The sequence below is a fragment of the Rana temporaria genome, chromosome 12 (genome assembly GCF_905171775.1).
Source record: "Rana temporaria chromosome 12, aRanTem1.1, whole genome shotgun sequence".
Lineage (NCBI taxonomy): Eukaryota > Metazoa > Chordata > Amphibia > Anura > Ranidae > Rana > Rana temporaria.
In genome coordinates, this window is record NC_053500.1 from 57,476,848 (window position 1) to 57,489,843 (window position 12,996).

Genomic DNA, 12,996 nt, shown 5'->3' on the forward strand with positions numbered 1-12,996 from the left:
CTTTTTTTTTTCAATTGCAAGTACCAGATATGAAACACAAAATCTTTATCATTATAAATGGTACAAATGATGGAATAAACCGTATACCACTATTTATTTCACAACTAGCACTGGTTACAATTGAAAACATCTATTTTGTATTGTGATTTGTATTTTTACCAATAGATCACATAGAAAATAAAATAGTTTTTGCAAGACAATGTTGCCAAAATGAAATCCTTGTTTGTTATAAAAAAAACAATATATGTAATAAATCATTCTATTAAATTATGAAAAGTCATCGACCAGTAAATAGGCCTATAGTGGAAATGTAAAAAATGATGTAAGAGGTTGTTGTGTAAATCTAATCACAGAAGTGTCTGGCTCTGAATCGGCCCTCTTGCCTGCGATAGTAAATTGTCTAATAATTCAGTGATTAGAAACCACTGATGAGGCAGATTCATGATATATAAAGGACTTCTCAGGTGTGGTGTTAGTTCTGGACTGCCCAGAGGAGTCACATAATGAAAGGGGTTGTGCTGTGTGTGGTGTTACTGAGTGTATACTGCAGTGATGTGGTAAGTTTTTCATTTTGTGTCTGAAATTTAGCTAGCAGTCATGTCTTTGTTTTCCAATCTCCATGGTATACTAGTTGTGGAATGTGAGAACAGATTGCATGTGATGTTGCATGGCTCTTAAAAGATGGTGGTCATTGGTGCTTATGAACTGAATTCCTTGATTGTGGTGAATGGGTTATGTTGCTCTGTACAGCCTTCTGTGTTACTGATTCTATCATTGGAGAACATCCACTAATAGTCTGCATCAGGCTGGATTGTAATGAAATGCTGCTTGCCTGGCTTCAGAAATGTGGTGTGGTGTGGTGCTGGTTATAGGATTGGTGGTGCAGTAGACAAGCAATGAAATATCCAAGGCCCATGGTGCTAATGTCACAGCTGACATCAGGTCCAGCTTGAAAAACTGACAGGTGGACCCAGGGCCGCCATCGGGAATTATGGGGCCCCTTGCACAGCTTAAGGCATGGGGCCCCCCCCTGGAGCAGAGAACCGGGGGGGGGTGTTGCCACCTGAAATTGAGCGGGGTGGCTGCCACGAATTAAAAAAAATAAAGAAATAATATATATATATATATATATATATATATATATATATATATATATATATATATATATATAAATGGGCCTTTAATAGAAAAATAACAAATATATTTAAATTTTCTTTAAAAAAAAAAAAAAAAAGGGGGGGGTTTCCATCTGGGGCCCTTAGGGCTCCTTACAGGTGTACTGCCTGTACCCCCCTGATGACGGCCCTGGGTGGACCTGATCAGAAAGGCTGTGTGAAAGGGGCCTAAGCATTGTCTTTCTAGGACATGTATGCTACTGGCAGATTACTAAGTAATACTGGGGGGGGGGGGGGGCCCTTCTTGGATGTGTTGGTGGCCATAACCGTGTGTGTTCTGGAACAAGCATGCTCTAAACCAGTTCTCAACCTTTCAAGTGCTGTGACCCCTTGATAAAATTTCTCAAGTTGTGGGGACCCCTAACAGTAAAATTATTTTCATAGCGTGGGTTGTCAGCACCCAAGACAAGTAATTTGCTGGGGGGAGTTCTGATTGGCCAACTTGGGTGCTCTTGATGCAGGTCATCTGCTCTGAGAACTGTAGTGGGGACTTTTAATGGGAATTATATTCACAGTTCGTGTTACTCACTGTCTCGTCGCAGTTACACCTCAGGAGATAGGGTCTCCTCCAGCCCCTCCCACTTCACATTTCTCACCAGTCATCTGACCTCTAGTCTCTGTCCCCCAGCCATGCTGTGAACTGAATGGGTGTGCAAAAAGGCCGGGAGAAAGGGGCTGGCTTCAGGAACAGCCCAGGATATGGTGACCCCTGGCAAATTGTAATTCGACCCCTCAGGTTGAGAACCACTGTTCTAAACAAAGGGCTGCAGTCTGGAAATCTGCAGGCAGTTTTAACCCTTTGTCGGCCGCTAGCGGGGGTTAATACCGCCCCGCTAGCGGCCGAATCCCACGGCAAATCCGATGGTATATCGCCGCTATTTTTAGCGCCGATATACCGCCACCGCGGCTCCCGCCCCAGTGTGAAAGGTGCCTAAGGGTCTGGAGGAGGGCTGGATCTGTCCTGCAGCTACAGAAGAGGTGAAAGGGCCACATGAAATGGCCTGTTGGCCTGGATTTGGCCCGCAGGCCTTGTTTGGCACCTTTGCTTTAGACCAACCTCAGCACCTAACCCTCTTTATAGAATTCATTATGTTGTACGTTCGGGGGGGGGGGGGGATTCTTCTACTTTTACAACTTACAGCTTTTACAACTTGGCTGCATTAAGACCCCTTTCACACTGAGGAGCTATAACGCTAAAAATGGCACCTTGAAAGCCGCTGCTGTCTCTCCAGTGTGACAGCCCTGAGGGCTGTCACACTGGAGTGGTGCACTAGCAGGACATTAAAAGTCCTGCTAGCGGAATTTTTGAAGCGGTGTGTGTATACCTCTCCTGCCCATTGAAAGAAATGGGCACCATGGCTATGCTGCTGGCAAAGCGCTGCTACAGCGGCGCTTTGTGGGTGGTGTTTGCCCACTAGTGGGGGGGGGGGGGGGTAAAAGCAACCTGCTAGCGGACGAATAGTGCAGCAAAATTGATGGTAAAGCGCTGCTGAAAATGGGGGCGCTTTACCGTCGATGCACTCCCAGTGTGAAAGGGGCCTTTAGTCCAAAGCATTCGCATAATGGCCTGGAAACTTGCATTCTTTCCATGCAGAAATGCTTCTTGACTTTTTTTTTTTTTATGGTGTGAACTGGTCCTAAAGGAGACTTCAGAATTGGCAGTCTCACTTATGCTCTGACAGACTTCTTGAATGATGTAGTACTAAATTAATTTGTATTTTATTTTTTATTCCCCAGCAGGGGAAGCATTGTAACCTGACTGGTGTGTGGTTAAATACACTGGGGTCAGTGCTCACACTTCATATGGATGGTCCTCATCTTGGTGGTTCCCTGCGCTCTTTTGTGAAGCTCTCTAAAGGGGGTGATGAGATGACTGGAAAGATAATTGGAGAACTGATTGGAGTCGTTGGGAAAGGGAAAGAGCCAACATTTAGCCTGTCTATAAGCTGGAAAGGAGGAGGTGAGAGAACAATACTTGATGTGCTTTAACTGAAAATGCTTGTCTATGGAGGAAAATTGCTGGTATACAGTGGCTTAAACCAGGCCAACTAAAATACATTTTATCTGAGTGGAAACTGCGACAAATTGTTCCACGCTGGTGTGACCAAGCCATATTTGATGTACAGTGGGACTTTAGTTTACTAGCATAATCCATTCCAGGCAGGGGTCAAGTCCTGGGGGGGGGGGGGGAAAGGGTTGGGAACTCCCACCCAAGATCCACTCCCCCACCAAAAAAAAATACGCTCATATGCATAATTACTAAACCGCATGTTTTAGAAAGAACTTTGAGCAAGTTCTTTGTAAATCCCGCGATAACTTGCGGCAGACCTCCAATGTCTCCTGGGAACAATGACAATAGCTCCCAATAGACTTTGCGGCATCAAGGAAGTGGCGGAATACCCGCACACTACCTGATGAATCCCTATACATGAAGCGGCCAGTAACATAAAGGAATACTAAGGTTCGCCTGCCCCTGACAGTGACTTGAGCTCGGCATCGCCGCTTGGTAAAGGATTGGCTCGGGAGGCTCGGCTGCTCTAGTCCTGCAAAGGAAACTGCGTTCCTGCAGTGAAAAAAGTGCAGGGACTCCGTTCCCACAGGACTTGAGCCCTGGTTCCAGGAGACTGCCTGTAATCCAAAGCACTCGCATATCAAAGTGAGTTTCCCTATAGAAGCCAATGGAAACTAAGAAAATTAGTTCAGCGTTGACTTCTGGCCACATGCAGTATTGCATGCAATAGATGTGGGGGGTGCCAGAGACTCGGACCGTTCAGATGCAGTTGAAAACACTCGCATGGAGTACTTCTGAATGTCTCAGTGTCACCGGCTGCCCCGCAACTCAGGCCAAATGTGGTAATGCGCGCACACCAGATGCTTGAATGCTGCTCGTTTTGTGAGACAACGCTTGCAAACAGTCAGGATTTGGGGGGGGGGGGGGGGCTTGTATTGCTAAATGCTTAACTGCGTTACTTGCAATCCAAGGTTCCAATGCACAAGTGGAAAGGGGTGGTTATGGGTTAAACATGGCTCCCAACTGTCCCTGTTTTAGAACAAACGCTCGCCTCCTAATGTGTCCCTCATTTTGGTCTGAGCTATATAATTGTATAAAAAAAATGCACAATTTATCCTTCAAAATGTGTCTCTGCAAAACCTTTTATCCAATTTGTAAATTCCAAATTCCAGAATAAAGGAATGGTGGTTAAAAAAAGCATGTGCTTTTCTTAAAAAAAAAAAAAATAAATCTTGGATAAACGCCCCCACAATTTGTGTTTTGAGATTATTTGGAGTATTCCACCCACAATGCATAAATATGGGGCTGGCTTTGAGAATTGCCAACCACAAAGTTTTCCTCCTTGAATTTGAAAGAAGCCTAATGAGATATCCACCCTCCTGCTTCATTTGTTTAGACTAACCATGCCTTGCTCAATGTTTTCTCTGGTTTAATAAAAATGTATTTGTCTTTGCAGAAACTGTCACTGCATGGGTTGGCCAGTGCTTCATAAAACCTCATTGCCCTTATCTGCACTCCATGTGGCTACTAAGATCACAAAGTACAGAGGAAGAGGACTGGCAAGCTACCAGGTAATTGGCACCACTGCAATAGTTAACCACTTCCCTACCGCTGGATGTCATATGACGTCCTGTACTTTCAGTGGGGATATCTGAAAGATGCCTGCAGCTACAGGCATCACTCAGATATCCATCTCTTCAGCCGGTGATCCTGTGCACCATAAGAACGATCATAGCGGCAGTTCCACCGCTTGATCGTTCTTATCCCCCCCCCCCCCCCCCGCTGCCATCCGGTGCTTCTCCGATGGCACGGGAGAGCCCAGAGAAATGATCTGCCGGCGCCGGATGGGAGGCATAGATGACTGACCTGATGGTCACCAGTCATCTCTATGATCGTCGGAAGCCCGGGTGCGATGTTATGACGTCACGCCTGGGTACCGGATTGTAAACAAAGCCACAATCGCGGCTGAAAGCGTGAGATCCATGTATTTTATTTTTTTCACAATCTCATGCTTTCCAGCCTGGAGGAGAGATGTGGGGTCTTATTGACCCTGCATCTCTCCATAAACAGTACCTGTCACGAACCATTCCTATTACAAGGGATGTTTACATTTCTTGGAATAGAAGTGATCAAAAAAAGTGTAAAAATAACCCTATCCCCAGGAGCTCGCGCTCAGAAGCAAACACACGTAAGTCTCGCCCACATATGTAAACGCAGTTCAAACCACATATGTGAGGTGTCGCTGCGTGCGTTAGAGCGCCAGCAACAATTCTAGCTTCTAGCACTAGACCTCCTCTAACTCTAAACTGGTAACCTGTAAAAAAATAAAAAATAAAAAATATGCGACGCCTATGGAGATTTTTAAGTACTGAAGTTTGGCGCCATTCCATGAGTTGTGCAATTTTAAAGCGTGACATGTTGGGTATCTATTCGGCGTAACTTCATCTTTCACATTATACAAAAAAATTGGGCTAACTTTACTGTTTGTTTTTAATTTAAAAAAAAAGGCGTTTCAAAAAATTATTGCGCAAATACCGTGCAAGATAAAAAGTGTGTGTGTGGTAATTTTCTAGCAAAAAAATTATGATTTTTTTTTTCATGTAGGAATGGAAGTGGTTAAATTTGATAATTGGTCAGTTTTGCTATATAAGGTCTTGGGGATATGCAGACTGTTCTGTCCATGGAGACTTTGTTCTTGCCATATGACCAAACAAATCTTCCCCAATGGAACAGAAATGGCAATTACACCTGACTGGATATGATCTATGCAAATGTAGATGTATCTCACAACTTTAATTGGGGGGGATGAGATTAGGCCTTTCCGAATCGATAAACCCATATCCCTTGGTTGTAACATGCCTAAACTTCATAGGCTCTACTTGGTTGATCATGTATAAGCACCTTAATTTGGCTGACAACCAAGTTTGGGGATGGCCACCCTCATCTGTTATGAGTGCTCATGGCAATGACCTGATCTTTCTAGTAGGAAGCGTGGGGGATCAAGGCCATGGATGGGGGGGGGGGGTCAAATTTGCTGTAGATATTCTTGGCTAAAATGTTTTCTCATTAGGTCTGTGGACCATATACAGGAAATGACATGTGTTTTCTTTGTTTCAGGATTGGCGAAGACTACTTTTATCCTAAGAATTGCACTGTAAATGAACTGCCATAAAATAAATATTGATTAAATTGAGCTTGCTTGTTTTTTTTTTTTTTTTTTTTTTTTTTTTAAGCTCTTGTAAATTGTAGTACCTGTCTGCTGTATACACATCCAGAGCAATACTGCCAGCTGATGTCCTATAATGGGATATCATTTAAAGCCCTGTACACGGGCCAAATGTTGGCTGGTTCAATAAACTGACACTCGGCCCGTGTGTATGGCATCCAATAGAACCCAGCTGAGCATGCTGAAAAACCAGCAGCTACTCTGCCAATGGCGAGTGCCCTGGCCAGAACACAACAGCTCAGCAGGGGAGATTGCTGTACAGCGTCAAATCATTGGTACAGCGGCTCTGGTGAGGTCTCTGCATGTGGGTGGGACTTGACACACCCAATTGAGCACTTGCTAGTAGTGATTGCCAATGGATGCAGCATTTTCCAAGTGGGTACCACTGAGCCTGTACCGCTCTTCACCAGTATGACCAGTGACATTACAAGCCTACTCCTTTGACACATGAGATCCAGCTCTTCACGTGTTCCTGAGACTCCTACTTGTCTTCTGACACTTCAGACTAGGTACATGGGATATTTTTTGCGCAGCAATATCGTTCCCTGTATGTAGGGCACTGATCACTAGGGAGGGGCCTAAGCTTGCAGACCCCCCCCCCCCTCTTACTACCATGGTCTTCCGTTGCCTGTGCTAGGTCAGCATGACTTCTGGCTGCTTATGCACCTGACATTCCTCCAGTTGCTCCTAGCAATCTAAGCTCTTTTCACTGCCTCTCCATTCCCCATTCTAAGCCCTGTTCTTTAATATGTCATCATGTATGCACCCCTTTTTAAGCAACTTTAGACCAGGCATATTGGGGGTTATTTACGAAAGGCAAATCCACTTTGCACTGAAAGTGCAGTGCCAGTATTTCTGAAGGGTAGATCAGAAATGAGGGGAAGCTCTACTGATTTTATTATCCAATCATGTGCAAGCTAAAATGCTGTCTTACCTTGAATGTCCCCCTCGAAGCTACAGCAATTGCAAGTGCGCTTTGCACTTGTAGTGCAAAGTGGACTTGCGTTTTGTAAATAACCCCAAAAAAATCCATCTTCCATACCCCCCAAAAGAATGCCCAAAAAATAATGGTTACATGTGGCAGCTGTCCTTCTTGCAACTCTCCAAGGACTCAGCTATTTTGCACCCCCTTGTATTCATAGCCTGCCAAAAGGGGGCAGAGGTATGAACAGCTGGAAGCCGGAACTTAACCCCCTTCCTGTCTTCTAGACAGCCTGGCAGCCAAATGCGCAATCAATAAAAGGCAGTACAGGAGGTAGAACATGGTCAGGCTTTCACTCAGTTGGAACCTGCCTATATTTAAACTTTTTTTCCCTAGTTGTCTTCCAGGACAGCCCTTGAGAGATGGGAGTCTCCTCCCATCGACCCAGGAAACACATTACCAGCGGTCCCTCTGATCCCTGGTCAGTCTTTGTGTTTCCTCCGTCGGAGGAACATGTTACCTTAAAGGAAACATATTGACTTCATCTCTCAGGGGCTCTCCTGAAGGGAAAAATGGGATGTACAGGGGACTGGGTCTTTTCTGTACGCCCCGTGAAGTCTCACCTCTTGGTGATGGGCACGGGTACCGTCCAGCCTATCGGAGCAGGCCCGTTCTCTCTCCTCTTCCCGGTGCCGATGCAGGCCGGTGGCAGAATGGCGCGGTTCCCCCCGGACGCCGGTTTCAAATTTTGCGCCGTTCTGCGGGGCCGGAGACGCCGTGCGTCATTTCCGGCGGAATCGCGTCATAACTGAGCGCCGAGACCTTCCGGGTCTCCACGAGGCGCAGGGGGAGAAGAGGAAGCCCAGACTGGTCCTGCAATCCCAGCCTGCATCCAGCCATACCGGATGAGCGGCGGGATCGGAGGAGGGAACGACCATGGAGGCGCAGTCCCTGTTCACTCCGGAGGATGCAGGCACCAGCATTCCCCAGGTAGGCTGCCGGGCATGTCTCAGGGGGAATTACTAGACATATTGTGGTGGCTGGGTACTGCTCCAGGGGAAACTGTACTGGTGGTGGTAGCAGCACGGGTGTCTCCCTCAGTGAGGATAGAATTTTTTAGTATGGTTTTTTTTTTTTTCTTTTCTTTACAGGTTAAAGAACCCTCTAGGGAGTCTGGCCGTAAAAAATGCCCAAATTGTGGTACTAAATTATCATCTGGTTATGGTAAAAATCTGTGTAAACAATGCATAGCCAAATTGTTTAAATCTGAAGCGGACTCTCCTGTAGTCAGGTTTCTGGGGTCATTTAAGGAAGAAATGGCATCTACCTTTCAATCTCTTAGAGATTTAATTGCTAATGTTAGCACGGTTGCTGCCACCAGTAGCTCTAATACTGTTTCCCCTTCTCCAAGCCCCACTATGCCTAGCTCGGGGGAGCCCCGTAGGGAAAGGGAGCATAGCCCCGAGTTAGCTAGACCTGAAACCTCCGATGCAGATTCAGATCAGGAGGAAAGTCAGGTCGCAGCTAACAGTGTCAAAATACAAATTATCTGTCGAAGAGGTAGATGAATTGTTGGGTGCCATTTATGGTACACTAGATATTGAGGAAGAAGAATCTCAGTTATCTAGACATGACGCCATGTATGCTGCCCTAGGGAGGAAAAAAGCCAGAGTATTCCCCATTCATGAGGTGCTATCTGAGCTGGTCCATAAAGAGTGGGTGGAGCCAGATAAAATTTTTTTTTTTCCAAATTCCCTTAAAAGGAGGTTCCCATTTGACGAGAACCCAGAGGCAGTTTGGAACAAGGTTCCCAAGCTGGATGCCCCCCTATCCAAAGTATCAAAACAGTCGGATCTGGCCTTCGAGGATATGGGGCATTTGAAGGATCCAATGGACAGGAAGACTGACGTTGTCCTAAAGAGGGCCTGGGATGCCTCTATGGCAGGTTTAAAACCTGCAATGGCTACTTCTTGTGTAGCAAACAATTTGTAGTTCTGGCTAGCTCAGCTGGAAGAACATCTCAAGGCTGGTACCCCTAGGGAAGATCTTCTTAAGACCTTCCCTATGCTGTTTAAAGCAACTGGCTTTATCTCGGATGCAGCTACAGATGCAGTAAAATTTTCAGCAAAATCTGCAGCTCTCTCTGTGTCAGCAAGAAGATCCCTGTGGCTAAAAACCTGGGCTGGAGATACAGCATCCAAAACCAGGCTATGCAGTGTTCCATTCACTGGAGACCTTATTTTTGGTCCAGAATTGGATACAGCTTTAGAAAGGACTGCGGATAAGAAAAAGTCCTTTCCCCCTAAAAAGAAAAATTTCTTTCAGAAAAAGTTTTTTCGTTCCCCCCAAGGAACCTGAGAAAACTGGGAAAGACTTCAAACCCAAAAAACATTGGGCAGGCCAAAAAGGCAGGGGGAGAGGGAGCATTCTTTTTAATCGCCCCGGTCCAGACCCCAAGCCACAGTGACATCAAGGTTCCCGGTGGGGGGGAGACTAGGAAACTTTCTTCCCCAGTGGAAAGAAGTAACCTCAAACGAATTTGTCCTCGACATCATCAGGAGAGGTTATGCTCTGCAATTCCACAACGAACCACCGTCCAAATTTCTAGTGACAAAGTTACCCAGTCACTCAGAAAAGGCCAAGGCCTTACCTCTACTAATAGGTAGTGTTGAGCGGAATACGGCATATTCTATTTTGCGATATATCACGAATATATAGACGAATATTCGTGAAATATTCGCTAAAATCGAATATTCGTGATATTTTATCAAAAAAAAATTTTTTGCGAAATTTTTAAACATTCAATTTCACCTGCCCTTTGGAAAAAGTGTGGTTTTATGTAATGGACCCTGCAACTAACAACAAGGTATTAATAAAATAAATACATTATTATATAGATTTGAGGGTTTACTTTGACCAATTTGTATATTGATTAGTTTAATAAATATTGAATAACCATAGATTTGGAAAATACAGATCTCTCCTCTAGACTGACCTGTATTGAGTTAGGTAAAGATCACACTGGGGCCCCTGATTCTGTTGAGTTAAAAAAAAAAGCCAAGTAAACAGTTTACGTTGACATCTCTTAAATGTCTTTATGTTAAACAGTTATTATTCTCATTAAAGAGGTGAAATGCAAATGATGACACGGGACAAAAGATGGAAAATTCTTTGAAGATGTGATACACTGGAAAAGCGCACAGAAACACTCCACTCTCTCCTATGACAACTGTGGTAGGAGAACTCTGATTGGCTCTGATGCAAAAGAAGGGCGGAAAAAGTATTCGCGAATATTCGTAATACGAATATTCGCGATTGCGAATATTCGTCAACATAAAAGGATCGCCTCAGCTTAGCTACTCGGCCCAGGGTCTCTAATCATACCAGCAATGCTTTTAGACGTTGATGGAGATCACTAGGATGTGATCTGTTTTAAAAATAAATTTAAAAAAATACGAATATTCGGAATGGCGAATTTTGGCCGCGAAATTCGAGTTATTTGCGAATATTCGAATATGCCATATTCGTAACGAATATTCGCAATGCGAATATTCGTGAGCAACACTACTAATAGGGGACATGGTGGATCAAGAGGTATTGACACCGGTTCCTATTCACGAACAGGGGGAGGGTTTTTACTCTCATATCTTTGTAGTCAAAAAACCCTCAGGCAGGTTCAGACTAATCATGAACCTACGACCCCTAAACCTCTCCATCCGTTACAAGAAGTTTCGGATGGAGTCTATTTACTCGGTAAAAAATCTTCTGCAGAAAGAAGTTTTTATGGCAACCCTGGATTTAAGGGACGCCTACCTTCATATTCCAATAAAGAAGGAATGCCAGAAATTTCTTCGGATGGCGATTCAAATAGAATCAAGGACTTATCATTTTCAATGCAGAGCTCTGCCCTTCGGGCTGTCGTCCTCTCCAAGGATATTCTCCAAAGTCCTAGGAGAAGCACTAGTCCCTCTGAGACTTCAGTCAGTATCGATCATTCCATACCTGGACGACTTGCTCCTCACAGCCACCTCGGAGAGACAACTCTGTCAAGACATAGAGCTAACGCAGCAAAGCCTGGGAAATCTAGGTTGGATAATCAGTCTGGAGAAATCCAAAACGACTCCAACACAGGACATCTTGTACCTGGGTTACAGGATCCTGTCAGTAGAGCAAAAAATTGTCCTGCCAGAAGAAAAGATCTCCAAGATACATCATCGGATGACTTTTCTTCAAACAAATCACGATTGTACAGTGAGAGAGATCATGTCTGCATTAGGGCTTATGACATCAGCCATCCCAGCTGTGCAATGGGCAAGGTTCCACCAAAGAAACCTACAAAACTTTCTACTGGAACAGATAAAGACAAGGGATCTGGAGGACTTGGTAACAATCCCCAACAGGGTGAACCGTTCACTCTGGTGGTGGAAGGACAAAGAGAACCTGAACAAAGGGGTTCTATGGGTCCCTCCTATCAGATACATTCTGACCACAGATGCAAGCAGCTGGGGGGCTCACCTCAATACCCTTTGGGTACAAGGAAAATGGACTCCAGAGGAAAGGAAGTCTTCCTCCAATTGGAAAGAGCTAGTGGCTATTCTGAAGGCTCTACTTGCCTTTCAGGACAAGTTACAGGGTCAACATCTCCAGGTCCGGTCGGACAATGTGACGGCAGTAGCCTACGTGAACAAGCAGGGTGGTACCAAAAGCCCTCGCTTGATGTCAGTTGCAAATCAAATGTTCATATGGGCAGAGACTCATCTAACATCCATCTCTGCAATTCATCTGAGAGGCGAACAGAACAATACTGCAGATTTTTTGAGCCGACATTTAGTGTCGAATCAAGAATGGTCTCTTCACAAAGAAGCTTTCAGGCTCATAACGAGTCAGTGGGGATACCCAGACATAGACCTGTTCGCAACCAAGGCAAATACCAAGGTTCAACATTTTTGCTCTCTGCACCCAGGAGACCACCCTTGGGGAGTGGATGCACTACAAGTCCCGTGGACTTTCAATCTAGGTTATGCATTTCCACCATTGCATCTCATTCCAAAAGTATTGTCAAAATTTCTGGTAGAGGAAACATCTCTGATTTTGGTGGCTCCTTTCTGGCCGAAGAGGCCTTGGTTTACGACGATACAAAATTTAACAGACCAACCACCATTGAGACTCCCTTACAGGCAAGACCTTCTGTCACAAGGGCCTCTCCTGCATCCTCAGATAGCCATGCTAAAACTATCAGCGTGGTTACTGAGGAAGAGTTACTAAGGCAAAAAGGCCTATCAGAAAAGGTGATCAAAACTCTGTTAGAGTAGAAAACCAGTCACCAGGGCAATTTATGGAAAAACCTGGAAAAAATTAAATTCTTGGTTGTCAGAACATGGCGAATCTGAAAAGAATATTAAAAACATATTACAATTCTTACAGGACGGTCTAGACAAAGGGTTGTCCCTCAGCACTATTAAAGTGCAAATAGCAGCTTTAAGCGTTTTTCTTGAAAAACGACTACAAGAAGACCATCTTATCTCTAGGTTTTGCAAAGCAGTTGCCAGACAAAAACCAGCTAAAACAAAAACAACTCCAACATGGGACTTGGCAGTCGTTCTTAAAGCTTTTTTGGGTGCTCCATTTGAGCCCATCTCGGAGGCCTCCATTAGACTGCTCA

At 44.8% G+C, this 12,996-nt stretch overlaps 1 protein-coding gene across 1 annotated transcript; it reads left to right on the forward strand.

Annotated features, from left to right (window-relative positions):
• The first annotated feature begins 449 nt into the window (after positions 1-449).
• On the forward strand, positions 450-6,379 carry LOC120918274 (avidin-related protein 4/5-like). Its single transcript, XM_040329787.1, has 4 exons — positions 450-557; positions 2,913-3,135; positions 4,643-4,757; positions 6,304-6,379. The coding sequence occupies exons 1-4, from the start codon at positions 504-506 to the stop codon at positions 6,356-6,358; spliced, it is 447 nt and encodes a 148-aa protein (XP_040185721.1). The 5' UTR covers positions 450-503; the 3' UTR covers positions 6,359-6,379.
• Positions 6,380-12,996: the final 6,617 nt, after the last annotated feature.

Bases quoted from the DNA above. Each gene is read 5' to 3' on its own strand.
- LOC120918274 (XM_040329787.1), top strand. From the start codon at position 504: ATGAAAGGGGTTGTGCTGTGTGTGGTGTTACTGAGTGTATACTGCAGT. The intron at 3,136-4,642 runs GTGAGAGAACAA...TTGTCTTTGCAG, and splicing joins TATAAGCTGGAAAGGAGGAG to AAACTGTCACTGCATGGGTT. The intron at 4,758-6,303 runs GTAATTGGCACC...TCTTTGTTTCAG, and splicing joins GAGGACTGGCAAGCTACCAG to GATTGGCGAAGACTACTTTT.